The sequence below is a fragment of the Aegilops tauschii genome, chromosome 3 (genome assembly GCF_002575655.3).
Source record: "Aegilops tauschii subsp. strangulata cultivar AL8/78 chromosome 3, Aet v6.0, whole genome shotgun sequence".
In the NCBI taxonomy this organism is placed as follows: Eukaryota; Viridiplantae; Streptophyta; class Magnoliopsida; order Poales; family Poaceae; genus Aegilops; species Aegilops tauschii.
In genome coordinates, this window is record NC_053037.3 from 113,362,001 (window position 1) to 113,387,587 (window position 25,587).

At 44.3% G+C, this 25,587-nt stretch overlaps 1 protein-coding gene across 11 annotated transcripts; it reads left to right on the top strand.

The window, feature by feature from the left end:
• The first annotated feature begins 18,703 nt into the window (after positions 1 to 18,703).
• Positions 18,704 to 23,176, top strand: LOC109738511 (uncharacterized). Of its 11 annotated transcripts, none has more exons than XM_020297602.4 (10): positions 18,704 to 18,872; positions 18,971 to 19,166; positions 19,280 to 19,351; positions 20,209 to 20,364; positions 20,489 to 20,795; positions 21,210 to 21,407; positions 21,666 to 21,758; positions 21,931 to 22,026; positions 22,292 to 22,389; positions 22,664 to 23,176. In XM_020297602.4, exons 4-10 carry the CDS (start codon positions 20,254 to 20,256, stop codon positions 22,820 to 22,822), a joined length of 1,062 nt encoding a protein of 353 aa, XP_020153191.1. In that variant the 5' UTR covers positions 18,704 to 18,872; positions 18,971 to 19,166; positions 19,280 to 19,351; positions 20,209 to 20,253; the 3' UTR covers positions 22,823 to 23,176. The 11 variants fall into 11 exon arrangements, with proteins under 11 accessions (XP_020153191.1, XP_040259528.1, XP_020153187.1 ...); XM_040403594.3 differs by having other exon boundaries at positions 18,835 to 18,872; positions 19,285 to 19,351; positions 20,214 to 20,364; XM_020297599.4 differs by lacking the exon at positions 18,704 to 18,872 and having other exon boundaries at positions 18,913 to 19,166; positions 20,214 to 20,364.
• The last annotated feature ends 2,411 nt before the right edge of the window (positions 23,177 to 25,587 follow it).

Genomic DNA, 25,587 nt, shown 5'->3' on the forward strand with positions numbered 1-25,587 from the left:
AACGGTCAGTGGAGTGTGGGGGTTCCAGATCGGGGCTTAGGAGCAGCGGAGAGAGCTTCTACCATGAGGACGACGGCGAGCCGCCGCGGCGGAGCTCGAGCTCGATCTCGAGCTCGGGCGCTTCTGGAGATGAACTGGGGGTGCAGGGGACCTATTTGGAGTGGGAGAGGATGAGTGGTGTTGAGAGGAGGGCTCAAGGATGCCTTATATAGGCGAGCGGCGGTCCACCCTGGGCTCGTGCGCCGGCGAGCTCATGCTCGTCGCTACGGGCCTCGAGAGGGTGCTGCGCCGAGTCTAGGGCGTTCGTGGGGGTGGACTACGCCCAGGGGAGAAGAGAGGGAGCGGGGAACGCGGCAGAGCGGGTCCCCGTCGCGGCCAGCGACTGGCGTGCTCGGGCGGAGAGGGAGAGAGAGGAGGGGGCCGACAGTGTAGCGTGCTGCGGACGTCGAGACTGCATCGTCTAGCGCACTGGGAAGGCCCGAGGTGGCAGGGGTCGTCGGGCAGAGGGCGGCTACAGTGAGGGAGCGCACTGTAGCGCGCTCCAGAGCGCCCCAATGGCCGGCATGGCCATTTTCTATGCAATGTGGGCGCGGCCAAAAGTGTCTGGTAGCTCTAGGGGAAGAAGTGGGCTATGGCCTTAGATGCCCTAGGTGGCCAATAGGTGAAGAGGGAGGTAGAAGAAGAGGGAGAGAGGGCCTGTCCAGGGAGGTAAATGAGGTGGTTTAACCCCTCAATCATTGAGCTGAGATGCAGCCATAGTTACTGGAGGTAGAAAAGGGTCAGGAGCAGCTGTGGTAAAACTTTGAGCCCATGGAGATTAGTGGAAGGGGTCGGAATGGTGTTTTTGGAAATGTGCCAGAAGGTGTTTGTTGTTGGTTTGGGCAAGAAAATTAATTCCACTTGCCATCAGGCTTTACAAGGTCAAATGGCACATATAATTAAGGCCTTCCACCAATTTGAGCTCATCTGGGCAAAGTTGCCAATGCAACTTTTGTAAGCCTAAAAATCAACAGAAATGCATTTACCAAGATCTAGTCATGCAAAACCATTCCCGTTGATGCACCACTTGGTGTAGTATCATCATTTGGGCTTGTGAGCATGACCACAAAGTTTGGGAGCATTTGGAATAAGTTGGCAATGTAAAGTTGTTCAAATTTGAACCTGAACAGAGATGGTTTTGTGGCACTTTTGTGATCCAAAACAATTTGGATTGAGCTGAAACTCTGCAAGGTCATCCTATTATGCATATGTGACTTGCTAGATTTTTCCTGGATTTATTTGAAAATATTTCTTGTAGAAATATTTCAAATACTAGAAATGGGCAGAAATGATTTTGGATGGTTTTGCCCAATATTTTGAACATGACCATGTGTTGAAACTCTTATATATGGAAAATATATGTCCACTGAGTTCCCCTGATTTTTCTCAAATATTTTTGAAGCTTTAAAATAATTTTAACCTATTAAAGACCATTTCTGGCCTTAAGAAAAATCCTTTGAATAAAATAGGAAAATAACTTTTAAAATTATTTTTTTGTGGTTTTTGGGGGGTCCTATATCTATTAGGAGTCAAATACATCTTTTGAAAGATTTTTCATCCCCCAAATCAAGTGCTTGTAGTGCAAACCTCAATTCAGGGGTTTTTAGAAAACTATAGAAAATACTATTTGGCCAAATTATTTTTGTAAGAAAATACTATATTGCATTATACACATGGCATGGTCATTGGGCAGAAGTTTGGGGCAAGGGGATGAAGTATAGAAGGTGGAGTTGTGTTGACTTTAAAGAGCACTTGAAAACAGCAAACCAATTCCAATCAAACAAAGACCAAAGCACTCAAAAGTTTTTGTCAAACCACATTTTATCATGATTAATTAGCTTAAGTGTTGTGGCATGAAAATCAGGGTGTGACAATAAACATTTATCATGATATAAGGAAATATACTTAACAACTTTATTATTGCCTCTAGGGCATATTTCCTTTAGTTACATCTCCACAAGGACCGCTTCCCCCAGGAGCGCAAGTCCAAGCTACTTCTGAGAGCCGATGGACCATTCAAGGTGCTCGCACGCTACAACGACAACGCCTACAAGATCGACATTCCACGCGACAAGTACAACGTAAACGACATCTTCAACGTCAAAGACTTGGCGAAGTACCATGGTGATGACAATCACGATCCGTGGACGGGTCTCTCCCAAGGGGGGAGATAACGCGGAGCATCCCTCGTCCATCCACATGGACACTCCATCACCACCACAAGCACTGAGAGGGCCAATGACAAGAGCATGTGCACGAGCCATCGAGAACGAGGTCAATTCTTTCCTCTTCGAGTTTCGTTCAGATTCACATGAGAATTGGGTCCTACGTCAAAGAGTCACATTATGTATTCTTAGGTACTTCGAAGATCGTCACGAGGAAGCACGGAGGAATCACCAAGTTCACCCGGAGACCCAAGGAGAAGGAGAGGGAGAAGAATGCGAAGGACCGGAGACCCCTTGGACACCCCGGGGCCCAGACGTGAGGACCCCGGGCGCCCGGGCCTGGAGCCGCAGGGTGGGCAAGGCCCCTGGACACCCCGGGTGCTCGGCCCCCTCCTCCCAGGTGACGCCCCGGGTGCCCGGCCAACTGCCCCTCCCCCCGCTGGAGCTGCTCCCACCTCCCCAGGTGCCCGGGCCACCACACCCCGGGTGCCCGGCCCCCTCTAGCCAGCCTCTTGCCTGGTCCGGGTGCCCGAGCCTTGGACCCCCGGGTGCCCGGCCTCCTCCCTACAGTCGCCTGGCACCACCCCGGGTGCCCGGGCTTGGAACCCCCGGGGTGCCCGGGCCACCTACAGCCCCGGCCTCTGAACGGTCCGGGTGCCCGGTCCCCTTTGCCCCGGGTACCCGGACCCCTCCGAGAGTGCCTGTGTGCACTATGGACTTTTGACGCTTGTACCCCTCTCTCCCTCATGTTTCGTCCCTAGCCTTTAAGTACTCATCTCCTAGCTCATTTGAGAGGTGAGCAAAATATTTGATAGACACTAGAGAGCTTTGCTCCTTGTATCCCCTCCTCTTAGAGATCAAGCCCCCACCTTGGGAAGAATCCTTTGGATTATCAAGGCCTCCTCTTGGAGAAGATCAACATCAAGACCTCATCTCCTAGGAGTGGGAAGAACTTTAACCTAGTGCTATTTTCCTTGAATTGTGTTTGAATACTTGTGGATCTCATGTATGCTACTCTAGTGGATGTGCTATTTGGGTTTGTTTGAGTGATTTGTTCCTTGTGTTCTTGAGTGTTCTTCCTCTTTTCCCCCTCCAAGTGTGAAAAGATCCCCTCTAGGGTTTCACCCTACAACAGATTGCCCCCGAAGTTGCCACATATTACATCCAATGCCACCTATAAGTGAAAAACGGTTCGGTTTACTACATGACCCGTAGCCTCTGGTTCCTATAAGTATATTCCCAGTTGGGTCACAACCACATAGATGCTCCGCTGGCTACAGCTGCAATATACCATAGGGGAGACCTGGTTCAATCCATACTTTTGCCCATTTTTTGTTTCTATTTTTTTTCTCCCTGAATTTTCAGCAGATCGGTTGTATAATTTTGCAATTCGGGCCCGGCAACTCTAACATTTCTCATTTCTTTTTCCGGACAAATTTAAATGCTTTTCAAAATATTCATATCTTTCAAACCGCAACTTAGAATCTAATATGTTATATATGAAAATCACTCAGAAAAATTTGTAGATTACAAATATGCTATTCTTGCATGTTAATCATTTCTAAAATTGTATTTAAGGTGCAACCTTAATTAATACCTTCTTTATATGGGGTGTTTTGGAAAAGCCTATTATATATGTTCCCTACCCCATATAAATTGAGTAGATATGATAGTTTGATGCTTTCACAAAAGATATTATTGCCACCATAGGAGGTGTTTTTTGGATGGCCATAGGTATGTTGATTCCTACCCGATACCATATGCTAAAGGTTACATCATCCTCTCTATTTCACATAGTGCATGATAACCAGCCCGTATACGATGATGTACACTAAACTGTTGATGCGAGCTTTATGTAAACAAGCGGCTTAAGGTTGATTTCTATATTGTTTGAAATAGTGCCCATAAAGATTTTTTGGAGACACCTTAAGTACACGCGCAACATCACTTATCATGTTTTTGGTTGTATGACATCATGAAAGGTTTCAGTGAATTGTGTATAAGAGTTGATTTTTCTTTCTCCCGTTGCACACACGGGCATGTTTACTAGTATATATAAAGTAAGATTGGACCAACCCGATCCAAAATCGTGTCCACGTCACTATGTGGTAGTGAAACAATTTTTCGTCTTAACGAAGGGCCAAAAGAAAGCTCCGGTAGTGCTCTCAAGTCATCTCTTTCAATCTCCTACACTTTCCTCAAAAGCCATGTCATCTTTGCCAACATTTTCGCGCAAGCAACGGTTGTGTCGTATCCCGGTGGTAGTTTTTTTAGGTGTGCTGTAAGTACTATCTTTTATACTTACTTCTCTTGATCCGTATTAATTGTCGTTGAAATAAATGTATCTAAATGTGTTTCAGTGCCAGATGCATTCCTTTGAGCGACCAATGATACTGTTAGAAGGAAGAGAGGGATTGGTGTAATGTTGTTTATTGTATTTCTTGAGCCTCGTGGGCATTAGGAGTACATGATGATCTTGGAGTACAAGGCAAGGTAGAATAATATCCTACGCTATCCTAGCTTTCCTAATAATCACGATACTCAACATCCCCCCGCAGTCACAATGGTTGCGATGCAGACGGTGAGACTGGAGAAGAATCCGAAGGGAAGCCGACGGACACCCCCCCCCCACACACACACACATAGTCGTAACGGTTGATGCACCGCGGAGTCGTGGCTGGAGTGGAAATCGACGAGGTTGCTCAAGCAAGGCGGTAGCCCTTTGTGCCGTTTGTCGAGGTAGCCGAGAGCGTGTGTGGTGGAGCCGTGGTCGAGGTAGCCGTGCGAAGAATGCCGGGGTCGATGTTGAGTCGGGGTGGTCGGTGTCGAGGAAGTCGCCATGGAGCCGCGGGCGCAAGGGGCGCCAAGTTAGCATGGGCGCAGTGGCGTCGAAGTAGTGGTGCGTCAAGAAGAAGATGATGTTGATGAGGCGTCGCGCCGGGTTTGCCAAACCCGGGGACAGGTCGTAGACGAAGGCATGCGTCGGTGTTGCCAGCACCGGGCATGCGTAGACGGACGAAGACGAAGTTGACGAAGCACCGCACCAGGCTTGCCAGACCCGAGGACACGTCATGGACGAAGGCACGCTTCGGTGTTGCCAGCACCGGGCATGCGTAGACTGGGACCTGCACGAGCTGTACACCATGTCGAAGAAGTCGGAGAGGCCAGCAGAGTCGGAGTAGACGAAGTGGTCGGGGTAGATGACGGCGACGCTGGCGACGAGCTGGTGCTGGACGAAGATGAACAGGGTGGACGGACGGTGGCGGCGGCGGCCAAAGAAGAGCGGCGGTGGCGGCCTGACGGCGACGGCGCCGGCTAGGTTAGGAGTGCGGCGGCGGTTGATACGTCTCCGTCGTATCTACTTTTCCAAACACTTTTGCCCTTGTTTTGGACTCTAACTTGCATGATTTGAATGGAACTAACCCGGATTGACGCTGTTTTCAGCAGAATTGCCATGGTGTTATTTATGTGCAGAAACAAAAGTTCTCGGAATGACCTGAAACTCCACGGAGATTATTTTTGGAAATAATAAAAAATACTGGCAAAAGAATCAAGGTCAGGGGGCCCACACCCTTGCCATGAGGGTGGGGGGCGCGCCTCAAGATGGCAATGGGGCCCCGAAACCCGCGTCCCCGCGGGTTTTTACCCTATTAGGGGACGGGGATGGGCGTGTTTTTATCCCCACGGGGCAGTTGTTGGGCACATTATACAACCCGACACATTTCGTGGGTTTGCACCCGTTTCGATAGTCCCCGAACCCGAAACCCGGCAAATCCGGCAAAATACATTTTTTTTTACAAAGCACTGATCCGGCACGGCCCAACCCAAAGCTACCGAGCCCCCCACCCCCAGCGTCGAAGGCTTAACCAACCCCTCGCTAGGTGGCCAATATCACTCGCTCCTTCCCCCCTCGCTCGAGCCCTCATCTCTGTCTCTCCCACAGAATTTAAGTTTCATGAAAGTTGTGTTTAGACTCTAGTATATGGTTTTTTTCATGAAAGTTTCAGAAGATAAGTTGAAGCTAGTACACTTGCAAGAAAGAAACAAAATGGATTTGGAATCCTTGTGTACAAATAATATGCAGTGTGTTTTTCTGGTCATCATATTGCAGGATACATGTACAAATTGCTACTATTTTAGTAGACTTGCAAGAAATACATATAGTAGAGTCCAAATTGCTACTGCCATTATGTCCAAAATAAGACACCAAAGCTAATAATTCTGTTTTTATTCTTTTTGATAGGTTAATTGATTCATTGACGACGCCGTCAATAGAAACTACAATTGTACCTTCAATTACAGGTAGTGTGCCTGAATCTAAGGACGTTTCCTTATATATGTCGATTTCCCCGTGGGTTCCCAGGGGGTTTAGAAAACCCGATGGGTTTAGGGGACGGGCGAAAATCTAGCCCCGCGCACGGTGATGGGGACGGGGACGGGTTTACGATTTTCTCGTGGGGATGGGTTTGGGAAGGCAAAACCCGATGGGTTTCGTCCCCGTTGCCATCTTGAGGCGCGCCTGCCCCCCTGGGCGCGCCCCCTGCCTCGTAAGCCCCCTGGAGCTCCACCGACCTCAACTCCAACTCCATATATTCGTGTTCGGGGAGAAAAAAATCAGAGAGAAAGATTCATCGCGTTTTATGATACGGAGCCGCCGCCAAGCCCTAAACTCTCTTGGGAGGGCTGATCTGGAGTCCGTTCGGGGCTCTGGAGAGGGGAATCCGTCGCCATCATCATCATCAACCATCCTCCATCACCAATTTCATGATGCTCACCGCCGCGCGTGAGTAATTCCATCGTAGGCTTGCTGGACGGTGATGGGTTGGATGAGATTTATCATGTAATCGAGTTAGTTTTGTTAGGGTTTGATCCCTAGTATCCACTATGTTCTGAGATTGATGTTGCTATGACTTTGTTATGCTTAATGCTTGTCACTAGGGCCCGAGTGCTATGATTTCAGATCTAAACCTATTATGTTTTCATGAATATATGTGAGTTCTTGATCCTATCTTGCAAGTCTATAGTCACCTACTATGTGTTATGATCCGGCAACCCCGAAGTGACAATAATCGGGACCACTCCCGGTGATGACCATAGTTTGAGGAGTTCATGTATTCACTATGTGTTAATGCTTTGGTCCGGTACTCTATTAAAAGGAGGCCTTAATATCCCTTAGTTTTCGTTAGGACCCCGCTGCCATGGGAGGGTAGGACAAAAGATGTCATGCAAGTTCTTTTCCATAAGCACGTATGACTATATTCGGAATACATGCCTACATTACATTGATGAATTGGAGCTAGTTCTGTGTCACCCTATGTTATGATTGTTACATGACGAACCGCATTCGGCATAATTCTCCATCACTGATCCAATGCCTACGAGCTTTTCACATATTGTTCTCCGCTTATTTACTTTTCCATTGCTACTGTTACAATCACTACAAAACCCAAAAATATTACTTTTGCTACCGTTACTTCCATATTACTTTGCTACTAAATACTTTGCTGCAGATATTAAGTTATCCAGGTGTGGTTGAATTGACAACTCAACTGCTAATACTTGAGAATATTCTTTGGCTCCCCTTGTGTCAAATCAATAAATTTGGGTTGAATACTCTACCCTCGAAAACTGTTGCGATCCCCTATACTTGTGGGTTATCAAGACTATTTTCTGGCGCCGTTGCCGGGGAGCATAGCTCTATTCTTTGAGTCACTTGGGATTTATATCTGCTGGTCACTATGAAGAACTTGAAAGACGAGAAAACAAAAATTTATCCCTCAACTACGAGGGGAGGTAAGGAACTGCCATCTAGCTCTGCACTTGATTCACCTTCTGTTTTGAGTAAGCTTGCGACACCTAAACCTGCTTCTGCTATTAATTCTGATATGTCGCATGTTATTGATGATGCCACTTCTACTATGCATGATACTTATGATGAAACTACTTCTATGCTTGATACTACTGTGCCACTTGGTGAATTTCTTGATGAGAGAACTCGCTATTTTCATATCGTTAAAATATTTTCGTTATCATTAAAGGGTGATGCTAAGATATGGTTTAATTCTCTTGATCCTGGTTGTGTGTGTAGTCCCCGGGATATGATTTATTACTTCTCTACTAAATATTTCCCTGCTTATAAGAAACAAGCTGCTTTAAGGGAAATATATAATTTTGTGCAAATTGAAGAAGAGAGTCTCCCACAAGCTTGGGGGAGGCTTCTCCAATTACTTAATGCTTTGCCTGATCATCCTCTTAAGAAAAATGAAATACTTGATATCTTTTATAATGGACTAACCGATGCTTCCAGAGACCACCTGGATAGTTGTGTTGGTTCTGTTTTCAGAGAAAGAACACCGGATGAAGCTGAAATTCTATTGAATAATATGTTGACCAATGAAAATAATTGGACACTTCCTGAGCCTATTCCTAAACCAACTTCGAAGAAGAGGCGTGTTCTATTTCTCAGTCCTGAAGATATGCAAGAGGCAAAGAAATCTATGAAAGAAAAGGGTATTAAAGCTGAAGATGCTAAGAATTTACCTCCTATTGAAGAAATACATGGTCTTAATTTACCGCCTGTTGAAGAAATATATGATCTTAATTCATCACCTATTGAAGAAACACATGGTCTTGATAACCCGACACGGGTAGTAAAGGTAAATTCTCTCTATAGATTTGATAAAGCTGAAATCCCTCCTATTAAGTTTCCTAGCCAATGTTTGGATGAGTTTGATAACTTTATGGTTAAGCAAGAAAATTTTAATGCTTATTTTGGTAGACAATTAAAACAAAATGCTTATATGATTGAACACGTGGGTGATTATATGTCTAGAGTTAAAGGTGAACTTAAACTCATTAGTAAACATGCTTCTATGGTCACCACTCAAGTTGAACAAGTACTTAAAGCTTAGAATGATTTGCTCAATGCATTGAATAGTAAGAATAATGACTATGCTGTTAGAGTGGCTACTAGAACTGGTAAAATGACTCAGGAACCTTTGTATCCTGAAGGCCATCCTAAGAGAATTGAGCAGGATTCTTAGAGAAATAATATAGATGCACGTAGTCCTTCTAAAAGGAAGAAAAAGAAAAATGATAGGACTTTGCATGCTTCTAGTGAACCTGTTGTAGACACACCTGAGAATCCCAATGATATTTCAATTTCCGATGCTGAAACACAATCTGGTAATGAACATGAACCAAGTGATAATGTTAATGATGATGTTCATGCTCAACCTAGCAATGATAATGATGTAGAAATTGAACCTGCTGTTGATCTTGATAACCCACAATCAAAGAATCAACGTTATGATAAGAGAGACTTTGTTGCTAGGAAGCACGGTAAAGAAAGAGAACCATGGGTTCAGAAACCCATGCCTTTTCCTCCCAAACCATCCAAGAAAAAGGATGATGAGGATTTTGAGCGCTTTGCTGGAATGATTAGACCTATCTTCTTGCGTGTGCGTTTAACCGATATGCTCAAAATGAATCCTTGTGCTAAGTATATGAAAGATATTGTTACAATAAAAGAAAGATACTGGAAGCTGAAATTTCCACCATGCTTGCTAATTATACTTTTAAGGGTGGAATACCAAAGAAACTTGGAGATTCAGGAGTACCTACTATACCATGCTCCATTAAAAGAAACTATGTTAGAACTGCTTTATGTGATCTTGGAGCCGGTGTTAGTGTTATGCCTCTCTCTTTATATCATAGACTTGATTTGAATAAGTTGACACCTACTGAAATATCTCTACAAATGGCTGATAAATCAACTGCTATACCTGTCGGCATTTGTGAGGATGTGCCTGTTGTGGTTGCAAACGTTACTATTTTAACGGACTTTGTTATTCTTGACATTCCCGAGGATGATAGTATGTCTATTGTTCTTGGAAGACCCTTTTTGAATACTGCAGGGGCTGTTATTGATTGCAACAAAGGCAATGTCACTTTTCATGTTAATGGTAATGAGCATACGGTACACTTTCCGAGGAAACAACCTCAAGTCCATAGTATCAACTCTATTGGAAAAATTCCATCGATTATTTTTGGAGGTTTTGAATTTCCTCTTCCTACTGCCAAGAAGAAATATGATATTCTTATTATTGGGGATGTGCATATCCCCGTTGAGGTAACATAGTGTTATTCGAAATTTCTCCGGTCCCATGTTATTCGGAATGAGTTTGTTAACAAGACTTGCTCAACCTTGTTAGTGGATTCCTTTTGATGAGCATGAGATGGATGAAGTTAGAAGGCACAACCTTCTGTACCCTTCTTTTACTTTATGTTATTTAGTTGAAATAAAGTAAAAAATAGTAATTTTCTGTCTGTTTTCTAAATTATCCGTGCAATATAAAAATACCCCGAAAATAAAAGTTCTCCAAATGCCCTGCCAATTTAATATGATTTTTTCTGAAATATTTGAGAATATTTGGCACTGAGAACACGGCAGGGGGAGCTGGCACCTGGCCACGAGGGTCCAAGGCGCGCCCCTGCCTCGTGGGCCCACGGTGGCTCCCCTCCACTTATTCTTGCACCCACACACTTCTTCTTCCTCCCAAAAAAATCACCAACCAGCTCAAGCACGAGTTCTAGCTCATTTTGCTGCGATTTTCGATCTCCTTGCTCAAAGCACCTCTCACAAAACTGCTTTGGGGGATTGTTCCTTGGTATGTGACTCCTCCAATGGTCCAATTAGTTTTTGTTCTAATGCTTTATTCATTGCGAATTTTTGTTGCCTAGGTGACCATGTTTTTGAGCTTGCATGTCAAATTTATATGGTTCCAAGTAGTTCTAATGCATGATATGAGCTCTAGGCACTTGTATGAGTAGTTGCTATCAATTTTGTTGAGCTTGGTTCACTTTTAGTTGAAGTTACTAAAAATTTCAGAAAATTTTCAGAGGAAGAAATGTGTTTAGGAAAATGTACCAAGGTGGTCCTTCAAGGAAGCAAGGATCCAGGCTTGCAATGCGTGATGCTGATGAAGAACCACCAAGGGACGCTCCAATGCGGCCTTGTGAATGGCCTTCCGAGGACTTCATGGATCAAGCAGGAATCAAGGAAGAATTTAACGCATATATGCGTAACGCTGATCTTGTGAGCTTTGAGGCAGATAAGTGCCATCAGTACCACTATCTCACTAGTTCCTTTGTGAGGAGGTTTGAATTTTCATCTTCACGCAATTCTCAAACTGTCCTGTTTGATCTTTATGAAAATTCTTATACTATGGACTTAGAGGATTTTACCACTGCTTGCAAACTTCCACAATGGGGTAGTACTAGTGAACCTCGCAAATTTGAATTTAGAGATTTTCTTGCTAGTATAACTGTGGGGGAATCTAGAGACATAGCACAAGCTACCATAGGGAGCATTCATTTTCCTGCTATACATCATTTTGCTCTCTTCATAGGTAGGTGCATAAATGGTAGGGATGAAGCATGTCACAAGTGTGTCCCTGACCTCAGTATTCTCAGGAGTGCTGTGTTAGGAGATAAACATTATAATTTGGGAGCCATTGTTGCACGTAGGTTGCATCATAATACATTTAATGGAGATTTCTTTGGTGGAATTTATGCAACCCGTTTAGCTAATTTTCTTGGTGTAACTATACGTGAGGATGATATTGAGTTGCCGCCTGCTTATTTAGATTATGAGGCTATGGTTCGTCATCGTTTTGTTGAGAGGAACGATCAGTTCCTCCAGTATCGACTAATTTTTGACAGACGACGCACCTATCACGTCACTCTCCCTGCTTCTACTTTCTTTGATTTTCAGGCAAAAGGGAGATATTTTATAACCAGAGAGGAGGCGGATGAGTATAAGAGGAGGGCTGAGATAGCTCGCCTCCAAGCTGCAGCCCACGATGCAATGACTGCTGCATCTCAGTAGGACCCCAACTACAACTATGGATATCCGCCAGGCCAGCCGTGGTAATAAACCAACTTAGGCCAAAAGCCTAAGCTTGGGGGAGTACGTATTTCTCACCGACATTACATTCATATTCGCACACTCATTGCTAGATGTCAGTGCTCATACTCTTTCATTGTACTATCCATGCTAGTTTATTTTCTTTTTCTTACTTTCTTCTTGTGTGTTTGATAAATCTTAAGAAAACCAAAAAAATTAGTTGTAGCGTTTAGCTAGTTTACCTTTCTTGCTATAGTAGTAATAATTAAAAGAAAAACCCCAAAATATTTCCTGTTCTTCTTTTGCTTGTTGGGAGATTTCCCGTGTAAATAGTTTTTATTTCTTTTCTTTCCTTTGGGGGTCGATAGGAGAAGACCATAATGAAATTGTTAAAGTAGCTCTTATATGCATTATTGTTGATTTAACCAAGAGCCCATATTGCCTTGTCTTCTCCTGTTTATTGAATGCTCGCAGTTCCAGCTTAGTCCAATGCACGTACACTATTATTTTTATTCACATCGTTCAGTCGTGCAAGTGAAAGGCAATTATGACGATATATGATGGACTGATTGAGATGAGAGAAGCTGGTATGAACTCGACCTCTCTTGCTTTTGTAAATATGATTAGTTCATTGTTCCTGATTCAGCCTATTATGAATAAACATGTTTGCAATGACAATTAGAGATTATAGTTGCTTATGCCATGCTTAATTAGCTAGGAGTTTATAATGGTTTACCTTGCGTGCCAACATGCTATTAAAATGGTTGTGATGTGGTATGATGGGGTGGTATCCTCCTTTGAATGATTCAAGTGACTTGACTTGGCACATGTTCACACATGTAGTTGAAACAAAATCAACATACCCTTCATGATATTTATGTTCATGGTGGATTATATCCTACTCATGCTTGCACTCAATGTTTATTAATTTTAATGCATGTTCATGACTGTTGTCGCTCTCTAGTTGGTCGCTTCCCAGTCTTTTGCTAGCCTTCACTTGTACTAAGAGGGAATACTGCTTGTGCATCCAATCCCTTAAACCCCAAAGTTATTCCATATGAGTCCACTATACCTTCCTATATGCGGTATCTACCTGCCGTTCCAAGTAAATTTGTATGTGCCAAACTCTAAACCTTCAAATGAAATTCTGTTTTGTATGCTCGAATAGTTCATGTATCAACTAGGGTTGTCCGTATCTTCCATGTTAGGCGGGTTATTCTCAAGAGGAGTGGACTCCGCTCCTCACTCACGAGAAAATGGCTGGTCATCGGGATTCCCAGTCCCATGCTTTATGCAAATCAAATCAAAACAATTGCAAACAAAACTCCCCCAGAACTGTTGTTAGTGTTGGAGATGTGCCCTAGAGGCAATCATGTATGATGATATTTCCTATGTGTTTATGAATAAAGATAGTCCTTGGACATTATCAATGATGTGTATCAGCAAGTACGTGACTTGTTTGTGGGACTATGCATTGTATGATGACTGTCCTAAAAGGTCCCTAGTCGAAAGGGCTGTGTGGACGCGCAACCGACTAGACTAGCATATGACACGGTCGATGGCTTGGTCTCACTAGCCATGGAGCATTGGATGCTAACCGGATAATATGGACTTGGAAGGATCTGGTCGGATTCAACGTAGTCGGATCCGAGTCGAGATAAGGTATGAGTCGGACAGACCCAACTATGAGACGCAGCGATATGTCATCTGTGAGTCTCTAGTACAACATACGTTCTATGTCCTAAGACCTGAGCTGACACATGTACTCGGGATGGTGATAGACTTGCTTTGGGCCGACCAAACGCTACTCCGTGACTGGGTAGTTACAAAGGTAGGTTTCAGGCTTGTCCAGACACATGCTGCGAGACATGGTCGAGCAAGATGGGATTTGCCCCTCCGATCAGGAGAGATATACTTTGGGCCCCTCGTGTGATCTGACCAGGATAAGCATGGCCATGCAACAAGGATTATGAGATAGTCCGGATAGTGGTCGGCATCACTGGAACGAGAAAGAGGTCGGGCTAGCACAAGGATGACAATCTCGCCTTGAGCCCGACAACATATATCGTGTGGCAAAAGGAATGGAAGTGTGATGTACAGGTTCGCCTAACCAGCTTCATAGTCTGCTTGGTGTTCGGCATGCCTTGCTAGAGGCCGCTACCGACCGTGCAGTTTGGAGGTGATCCGAACTGCGACCAAGCCGGCTTGAACCTAAGGGGTCGCACGCCTAAGGGAAGGAACCTACAAGGTCGGATCCGAGGACACTGGTCGGATGTGATCCGAGCTGTATATTCGGATTGTGGCCGAGTAGACTTGTGGGCTTTAGGGTCCGTGCGAGGCCCAAGTGTTGAGCCCGCGACGGACGCCTATATAAAGTGGAGGTGCGGCACACTCATGCGGTTGATCGCTTCGGAGTTGTCACTAGGGTTTGCATGTGTTGCGAATAGACATCTCCACTCGCCGCCGACTGTGTGATCGGACCTAGCAGTCCGCCGCACGGTGTTCCTCCTGCACGTGCGGATACCGTTAGAGGCGGTGCACCTGCGCCGCTCCGGCGAACTTGTACGTGGGATCGGACGACCGGCTGTTCGAGGGAGATCGCACGAGAAGGAGACGATCCACGCGAACGCGCTGCCCCAACTCTTCTTCCGCTGCACGGCACTGCGCGTCTAGTGGTAACAAACTGTGATCCATCTCCTGTAGCATGTTCATGGTTGTTTTGCGCATAGGAAATTTTAATTTGCAGTCGACGCACCCTACCGTAGAACCCAACAGTTAGTTGGAGGCACTCGTTGTTTCGAGCAAGCCATGGATTGATGCTTGTTGGTGGAGGGGGAGTAAAAACTTTACCATTCTGTTTGGGAACCGCCTATAATGTGTGTAGCATGGAAGATATCGCCATCTCTTGGTTGTTATGTTGACAATGAAAGTATACCGCTCAAAATATTATTTATCTCTATTTCGAAACCGTGCTGTGGCACCTCTACAAATCCCTGCTTCCCTCTGCGAAGGGCCTATCTATTTACTTTTATGTTGAGTCATCACCCTCTTATTAAAAAGCACCAGCTGGAGAGCATCGCTGTCATTTGCATCCATTACTGTTAATTTATATTGGGTATGACTTTGACTGCATCTCTTTTACCATGAATTACAATGTCTAGTCAGTCCTTGATCTTTAAAGGTGCTCTGCATTTATGTTTTGCGGTCTCAGAAAGGGCTAGCGAGATACCATCTTGTTTTATCATATCATGATTGTTTTGAGGAAGTGTTGTCATCCAAGATTTATTATTATTGCTCGCTAGTTGATTATGCCATTGACATGAGTAAACATGAGACCTAAGTGTCATTGTGAATATGGTTAGTTCATAATCTTTGCTGAAAACTTGAATGCTGGCTTTACATATTTACAACAACAAGAGCAAACAGAATTTGTAAAAGTTTTTCTTGATCACTTTCAGTTTATCAACTGAATTGCTTGAGGACAAGCAAAGGTTTAAGCTTGGGGGAGTTGATACATCTCCGTCGTATCTACTTTTCCAAACACTTTTGCCCTTGTTTTGTACTCTAACTTGCATGATTTGAATGGAACTAACCCGGACTGGCGCTGTTTTTAGCAGAATTGCCATGGTGTTATTTATGTGTAGAAACAAAAGTTCTCGGAATGACCTGAAACTCCACGGAGATTATTTTTGGAAATAATAAAAAATACTGGCAAAAGAATCAAGGTCAGGGGGCCCACACCCTTGCCACGAGGGTGGGGAGCGCGCCCCCCTGCCTCATGGCCCCCTGGAGCTCCACCGACCTCAACTCTAACTCCATATATTCGTGTTCGGGGAGAAAAAAATCAGAGAGAAAGATTCATCGCGTTTTATGATACGGAGCCGCCGCCAAGCCCTAAACTCTCTCGGGAGGGCTGATCTGGAGTCCGTTCGGGGCTCCGGAGAGGGGAATCCGTCGCCATCGTCATCATCAACCATCCTCCATCACCAATTTCATGATGCTCACCGCCGTGCGTGAGTAATTCCATCGCAGGCTTGCTGGACGGTGATGGGTTGGATGAGATTTATCATGTAATCGAGTTAGTTTTGTTAGGGTTTGATCCCTAGTATCCACTATGTTCTGAGATTGATGTTGCTATGACTTTGCTATGCTTAATGCTTGTCACTAGGGCCCGAGTGCCATGATTTCAGATCTGAACCTATTATGTTTTCATGAATATATGTGAGTTCTTGATCCTATCTTGCAAGTCTATAGTCACCTACTATGTGTTATGATCCGGCAACCCCGAAGTGACAATAATCGGGACCACTCCCGGTGATGACCATAGTTTGAGGAGTTCATGTATTCACTATGTGTTAATGCTTTGGTCCGGTACTCTATTAAAAGGAGGCCTTAATATCCCTTAGTTTCCGTTAGGACCACGCTGCCACGGGAGGGTAGGACAAAAGATATCATGCAAGTTCTTTTCCATAAGCACGTATGACTATATTCGGAATACATGCCTACATTACATTGATGAATTGGAGCTAGTTCTGTGTCACCCTATGTTATGATTGTTACATGACGAACCGCATTCGGCATAATTCTCCATCACCGATCCAATGCCTACGAGCTTTTCACATATTGTTCTCCGCTTATTTACTTTTCCATTGCTACTGTTACAATCACTACAAAACCCAAAAATATTACTTTTGCTACCGTTACTTCCATATTACTTTGCTACTAAATACTTTGCTGCAGATATTAAGTTATCCAGGTGTGGTTGAATTGACAACTCAACTGCTAATACTTGAGAATATTCTTTGGCTCCCCTTGTGTTGAATCAATAAATTTGGGTTGAATACTCTACCCTCGAAAACTGTTGCGATCCCCTATACTTGTGGGTTATCAGCGGTGCTCGAAGTAAGCGAAGAACCCTGACAGTGTGACGAAGACCGGCGCCGACGGTGGCGTTCCCGTGCCAAGGGAGGCGGCACGGCGCATACCACGAGAAGTCGACGCGCAGCGACGACGGTGGACCGTGGGCCGCGGCGCTACGGCCCGAAGGGGCGACGCAGCGGCGGCGGGCAGGTCAGGGCGACGACGGAAGACCTCGGGGCGGTCGTAGGGACCGCGGGCCGCGGCGCTACAGCTCGAAGGGGCGGCGCAGCATCGGAGCACAGGTCGGTGCAACCGCGGGGACGGCCTCGGGACGGCGGCGTGGACCGCGTGCCACGCTCACTACGGCCCGACGGGGCGATGCAGCGGCGGCACGAGGGTCGGTGCAACCACGAGGACGGCCTGGAGCGGACGGCCCCGGGGTGGCAGTGGACCGCGGGCCGCGACACTACGGCCCGAAGGGGCGACGCAGTGGTGACGCGGGTCGGTGCAGCCGGGAGAAGAAGCACAGGGCGGCGGCGCTGCGACCTGATGGGGCGACGCAGCGGCAACTCGTTGCTCCATCGGTAGAGGGGCGCGCTGAACTCGGGACAGTCTTCACGAGGCCTGCGGAGGCACGCGCAACCGACAGGCCAGGTCGGTCGCATGATGTAGATGAGGCGGATCGCGGCAGCGGGCGGGTGATCAATCCGATCTCGCGCGATGTCGGGGACGCCGCTCGGTGGAGACGTGGTGGCAGCGGAGTCCGAGATGAAGCCAGCGACGATGAACGCCGTGGGACGACGTGCGAACGAGTGCGTCAGCACCGGCACCCGGGCCACCAAAGCAGCGCCGGCGCTCGGGCAGCGAGGCCCGAGTGACCAACGGAGCAGCGGCGCCCGAGCTCAAGGCAGCCGACGGGCCTGACGCAGCCGGACCGACGTAGCCGGGGACGAGGCCGGCGAGGCAACCCGCAGGGCCGCCGTGTAGACGCGGCGGAGGCGGGTGGCGTGGATCGATTGGCGGGCCGACACGCGAGCGACGGCTTTGATTGGCCGCCGCATGGCGCGAGGCCACTGGGTGTAGGCGATGCAGGTGTCCCGGTCGGAGCAGGGCGGTGACGGCCGGCGCGGGGCGACGGGCGGGCCGGCGCGCAGACGACAGCCTTGAGGGGCCGCCTGTCGCGCGAGGCCGTCGGGTCGGTGAAGTAGCCGGTTGGTCGTGCCGGTGTCGGAGTAGAGGCGCGGGGTGTCGACGGTGGCGGCGGGCGACGCAAACCGATCAAGTAGAGATCGAAAAACAAAAAAAAGCCGATCAAAACGACAAAAAAACCCGGAGCGAGGGCTCGGGAAAAAGACTTTCTAGGGCAGCCGGCCAACACGGCCGGCGGACGAACCCTAGGTACGGGCGGCGCCGCCCCGGCGGCGGTTATGGAGGCCGACCGCCCCAGAAGCGGCGCGCGGGTGCGGAAGCGGCGGCTAGGGTTTAGAACCCGGAAACTGATACCATGTTAGAAGGAAGAGAGGGATTGGTGTAATGTTGTTTGTTGTATTGTTTGAGCCTCGTGGGCATATGTATATAGGGGTACATGATGATTTTGGAGTACAAGGCAAGGTAGAATAATATCTTGCGTTATCTTAGCTTTCCTAATAATCACGATACTCAACAGATACGATGGATTGAAAGGAAGGGAGGAACTCTCTCTTTTTTTTTCGGGCGAGGGAGGAACTCTCTCGACCAAGGAAAAACAGTTTCACTACTCAACTCAAATATTTCCACCAAGGAAAGACAGTTTTCGCAACTCTTCTTTCGAAGAAGGAAAAGAACAAAGGCTATCCGAGTGGTTTTGCAACCAACCACATGCTCGCATGTCACTTGGTACTCGTACCACAATCATCCGGCAGGTCTTTTTCCTACTCGGATAAGTTCTGTAACCTTTTTCGCAAAGAAGAGGTAGCATAAGTTTTGTAAATAATAACGGGGTGTTTGCGTTATCTGTCAGAAACTCCGTTCCATGTAACGCAACACCAACACACCCTGCATACTCTAGGACTCGTATCAAACGGAGGAGATTGATCCCAAAGCCAAAGGCGGCCAGCTTGATCAGAATCAGAAGCCTACAAGGCTACGGGAGTTCGTTCGGCGGCAGAAACTCGGGCCGCAAGCTACACGGGGAGGAAGAGTTCGTGCTCCCAAAGGTTCGCACTTGATCCCTTCTACTTCTCGTATTTTTTTTATACTACTACTATTATTATACTCCCTAGCTTTTCCACCTCTTTTGTCGTCTGGCTCTTCTCTCCTGCGTGCGAAGGCCAGAACCTAGAAGCCGCGGCCGCAGCTCTCCCTCCCGGCGCCGCCCGTGGTCGCCGGCGGCAACCAAGAGGTGAGGGCGTCTCTTTTCTTGCATATTGTTCTCAGTCTCTCTGTTTTTCTTTCCTGCTCTGGCAAGTGATTAGGTCCCCGATTAGTTCGATGGTGCGGCGATCGACAGGCAGCTGTTCGTCCTTCAGCTCGATTTTTCATGTTTTTTTTCCGGCGCTGCCGTTCCCTTTGTTAGTATTAGTATTGGTGTGCTCTGCTGTTGAATCGGATCAACTGATGTTGTTGAATCCATCACTCCTTTTAGGGCCGCGTACTGGGGTTCTATCGGGATTTTGGGAGGAGTTCGCTTCAGTCCCTTGGGTTATTTCTCTTTGGTTCCCCTGATGATATATGAACGGCTCGGTGCTTTCAGAGGCACAAGTTACCCTGTGTAAAAAAATGCTCCTCGAATTAACGTAAAACCACCTAAACCTCACAAATGTTACCCTGTGTAATTCGGTCGAGGGGTTATTTGACAGCGGAAACAAGAGGCACGCCTCTTTATTTCAGTTCAGTCTAGATAGTTTGCTCTATGACAGACGTGTTTGCTGTAAGGTACTAACTCTGTTCCTAAATATAAGACGTTTTGGCAGTTTAATTTGAACTGCCAAAACGTCTTATATTTAGGAACAGAGGGTGTAGTTTACTGGTAGTAGGTTATGTGAAAAAAATTGTTGGTAAATACTGCCATTTAGAGAACTTTAGTGCCAAATACCACAAGTTGGTGATTGTCGTGCCAAGAGAAGATTCATGGTTTATTACTTCAGTGCTTTAGTCAGGAGTCAACCCTCAACTATGTGGTATGCAAGAATGTACAATCATGTGGGGTAAAATTAATGTTTTTCTGCTAAATAATGTTATAAACTTTCTACCATTAAGTGCAGAAACAGGATATTTATGCCTGTTTCTTGACACGGAAAGCCAATGGCGAGAGGACTGGATTCAGATTATATTGGTTCTATTTCGCTCATGGATGGATTTGATATGGGTATCACGTTTGATGGGTTTGGAGAAAATATGAAGAAGTTCATGGAGGTACTGCCTTTGTTACCTTCACACTTAGCACAATTGTCTTGATTTTATTCCTACAGGCAGATATTTAGCATGACATATGATTTCTTGGCAATGCTTTGGTAGTGATTTGTCTTACATTTGACAGTTACCGATCAAATATCTTGATTCTGCTCACGATAAAGCTGTTGAGCTAGTTGAGGATATCCATGCGCTGATTTACGCTCACTCTCCTGATGATAAATTTCCGGACAAAGACCATGGGACATTAACGGATCCATCTAATAACGGTGCCATAATCGGATCTCCCTCCACACGTGTTAAAATGCAGCAAGTTAACCCTAACGAAGGATTCTCTGGTTATCCTTCATCTCTCGTTACCGCGGAAGACCGTTCTCTCGGCTCAACTGCTACTGATGTTCATGAAACTGAGCCTGTTTCATCTACAAGTCCAGGTTTGTCCTTGATCACACATAAGATTGCTTAGATTTCTGTTCCAGTTCCTTGTCATTTAGGGGCCGTTTGGAGTGGTACCCCAACTTGCCCAGCCAATTTATTGGCGTTGACCACTCCCGTGGGCAAGTGCTTGGATGGAAGCCAATTATTTGGCGAGCCCCAACCTGCCCAGTCCCCTAGTTCAGCTTCATGTTGATTTTTATGCCAACGATTGGCGAGCTGGTGGCAGGTGAAGGCTTCGCCAATTTATTGGCGCGCCAATGCTCTGGAAACCAAACAGCCCCTAGCTTTCGTATATTGATTACCCAGAAAATTCTTTGTGTGAAGGGGATCTTTTTGTCTGACGGGCACTGAAGTAACCTTGATGACACCATTGTTCTAACAGATCATATGGTTTATTCTCTTGCCTGCAGCCATGTGTGCTTCTGAAGACTCCATTTCACTTGAGAGAACTGCTGACACCAAGGAGGAAGTTGCTTTTTGCAATTCAGAGGATCTCTCAGATAACTGCACTCCTGAAAATCACAATTCACTAGGGGTATCTGTTAGCAGTGAGGAGGAAATTATATTATGGAATCAATGGAGTTCTGTAACACCACGACAATCACCTGGTCTGGATTTATCTTTCCTTATCTTATTTACTCAGATCATAGGGGCCTTTCAATATGGACTTACATGTAATTGACTGATTGTGATGTAGAAAGCATGATTAGCTGTCTCAAATAGAAAATAGCTGTACTGTAATTTCTACAGAATTATGGAGCCAAACCATTGCCACGTTACTGACTATAACATTTGTTGTGCACTTCCTGCTGCCATCAATATTTCAATTTACTGACTGATTTTATTGAATTGATATGTCCTAACAGAGCAAGCCACCGTAGTCCAAGATTATGTATCTGAAGAAGCGAACGGAAATAAAATCATCGAGCAAGTTGAACTCCCTGGTTCAGGACATTCAGGTAAACAATCGAGAAATTATCATTTTGCTCATCTTTATCCATGAGGGGGTACGCTGAGGTGAAAATAATCAATTTCAACAAGCAGCATTACTTGATTTTAATCTTAGCAAATAATGTCCTCTAATCCCTCAATTTCCTTAATAATATTTAACTGTCATTTATGTTTTTACAGCTGCTTTTGATGGAGCAATTCTGCTTGGAAAGGGAAATGATGAAGAGCAATCAGAATTATGCAGCGAGAACAGCCATGAAGAATCAACAAAGCACGGTTTGTAGCTTTTTTTCCTTCCAAATTTTGAAATGTGTGAACATGAATTTATGTTTTTCCACAACATTTGAATGTGCTTCCAGAGAATGGCAAATAACGAAAAAAAATATTCCGAATATCTTAACTTATACAGACAGTAATGTTGCTTCTGTGTGCTAAATAGGTTACATAAAGAATTTGTCTGTTGGGACTGTTTCACATTACTTGATTGCAGAGGTGTTCGCTGATGCTGATGATCCAAATATGTCTACTGACGAGACCACAGATTTTGTTAATGTAGACCTCTGGGATGGCCAGGAGCAGATGAAATATAACAAATCAGAGGCATCCTCGCTTCCTCAACCAAAGAACACATCATTCAAGGTACCAAGCAGTTGAAATATTGTGGTACTGTGGTCATAGTAAGAATTGGTCGTGGTAGTAGATTAATGCAATTACAGCATCTTGTCCTTTTGTGTGAAATGACTAGGCGTATTACTCTTTCTGAATTTATCTACTAAACATCCTTGGAGAAATTGCATTAGAAAGCAAATAAATATCTCATATATACTCATTTTGCTTGCTTTTATCGCCATTCTTGTTACTTTTTTCACTTTGTACGCAAAAGCATGGCAACCGATGTTTTTGCTCCTTGCAGAAAGTGTTGATGAGGAGCTTGTCGAATAAACTCCGGTGGTCAAAGAAGGATATGAATGTGCATCAGGCCGTCCCCTTCAGACCACAGAAATCAGTAGATGTTTGCTATGAAGTAGTTTGTTCATCAGATGGTCTGGAGGATGATTGGGAACTCTTATAAATCTGCATGAAATTCAGCATCTCTGGTTACAGGAGAAAATCTTGTGTAAAACGAAGTTCCTTGACTACTATCTCAAAGAGTGCAAATGTTGAGGGTTTGCATCTCTACGGCACCATCTGTCGGTGTATCGGCATTACTGTAAATCTGAGCTGAGGTTATGTAATTATGTAAAGCTCTTCTAGTTTTCTCTTGATGACCTGAATTTTGTACTGATCTGAGCTGGTGCAGCCAAGGGTATCTGCAACTACAGTAGTTTTCAGCTTCTTATTCCCCTTATCTACTAGCATTTCAGTTTTAAAATATACAGATATTCGCATTTCCTCTTCTGTTAATAAAAGAGAGTTATCATTTGCACTTTTGCATCAATTACTTTTTTGTTTGTTTGTTTGGAGTAAACAGTTTCTTCCCATCTCAGCTGACGCTTAATGTTTCCGGAGCAAGTTAAAAATGTTATTCCCTGAGTAGTTACTTTTGTGATCGGTTTGCGGCTGTTGAACATACACAAACCCCACTAACAACCATTAATGGCTTTGCTGCATCCACAGCCCTCCACGTGACCTTAATTATTTGTAGTCGTCTGATTTAAAGCATGTGGTGCAGATTTGTCCTCTCCCCGTCACCTACGTTTCTCTTCACACTTTGTAACGGACGCCACTGGACCACCACCAAATATATTTTTTTGAGACAAAACTCGCCAAGCTTTATTTAATTCACCAAAATGTTCTCAGGTACAAAAATAACCGGATGCCCAAGCCAAACATAGCAGCCAAACCCTAAAGATAAAGCATGCTTGACGAGGTTGTGAGCCTTGATATTCGAGCTCCGAAACTCGTGGACTATGTTACAAGAAGCGAACAATGCCGAGTGTCCCATGATTTCCCGCGTTATAGCTGCATACTCTGTAGAAGAACCTTGCTTAATTCCATCGACTACTGCCTTGCAATCTGTTGCTACATGTATAGCTTGGACATAGAGATCATTTGCCAGTGCTAAAGCTACACGTACCACCAAATAAATAAAATCGCTGATCCTATGCACAACCCATGTCATGACCTTTCCTTCCTGCAGCGACTATATCTTGCTTCAGCGCGAGACTTTCTTTTAACTCGCTGAAGCTCTGCCCCCTGCGATGTACTCTCTCCGTTTCTAAATACTCCCTCTTTTTAGAGATTCCACTATAGAGACTATATTTAGATGTATATAGACACCTTTTAAAATATAGGTTCACTCATTTTGTTTCGTATGTAGTCTATATGAAATCTCTTAAAATACTTATATTTAGGAACGGAGGGAGTATAAGTTTATTTAGAGATTGCACTATGGACTATAAACGAAGCAAAAAGAGTGAATCTACACTCTAAAATATGTTTATATACATCCGTATGTAGATTGTGTAGAATCTCTTAAAATGCTTATATTTAGGAATGGAAGGAATATCAATTGGGCCGGCCCAAGTTTGTGAATCTACACTCAAAAAATTTCTAATACATGTTTAACATATTAAAAATAAAAGTATAATATTCTTTGAATACATGGTCAAGATTTTATCTATACACTTTTTAAACATTTTTCAAATGCTTGATTAACATTTTCGAGCAAACGGTCAACCTTATTTCTATACATTTATACACTTTTTTAAGATTAAAAAAATAAAATAATATTTTTTAAATACATGGTCAACATATTTTCTATACACATTTTAAACATTTTCAAATGCTTGACTAACTATTAAAAAAAATTCAATTTATTACATGGTCAAAAAAATTTATACACTTCTCAAAAAAATTCAAATGCCTGATTAACATTTTCTAAATACAAGATTCACAATTTTTTAATACATGGCTCAACTTTTTTCTTTACAATATTAACTTTTTTAATATGCTTGATTCACATTTTCTATTTACAAGATTAACATTTTTAATACATTGTCAACAAACTTTCATACACATGTATCATTATTCAAATATAAGATTAACATTTTTTGAATACATCGTAAAAAAAATCTATACATTTTATCTTTCCTCTAACACTTGTTCAATATTTTTTCAAATGCCTAATTGAAATTTTAAATATGTGATCTAAATTTTTCATCATTTTTGCAATACACGGTCAACATATTTTTTATATACATTTAGCATTTTTCAAATGCTTGATTATATTTTCAATACTTTTATTTTTCAAAAACAATTCTTGATTAACATTTTCAAATACATGAGCAAAAAATTTCATCATTTTTCATACATTGTCAATATTTTTTCAATAGACAGTTAGTTGTTTTTCAAATAATTGATTAGCATTTTTCAAATAATTATTCAACATTTTGATAAATGATCGACTACATTTTCTAATTATACAAACAATGTTTTCCATCATTTTTAAATATATGGACAACATTTTTCTATGCATATTTAACATTTTTTCAAATATTTGATTAACATTTTTATTAAAATACATGTTCAACATGCTTTTAAATGTTTGATTAAACAGTTTTTGAATACATGATCTAATTTTATTATACACATCGGATTTTTTATGTGTATATTTTTTGGCTATTTTTTTAAAATAATACATTTTTTTATTAAGTTGCACAAATATTACGCCCAAAAAATAATTTTCAAAAATAATACACCGTCGGCCCGCTGCTGGCCGACTGGACCTAGTCGGCCCACAGCAGGCCGACCGAGGGCCTATCAGCTTGCTGCTGGCCGATTGGCCTGTCGGCCACCAGTACAGGTCCAGTCGGCCAGCAGTGGGCCGACTGAGTC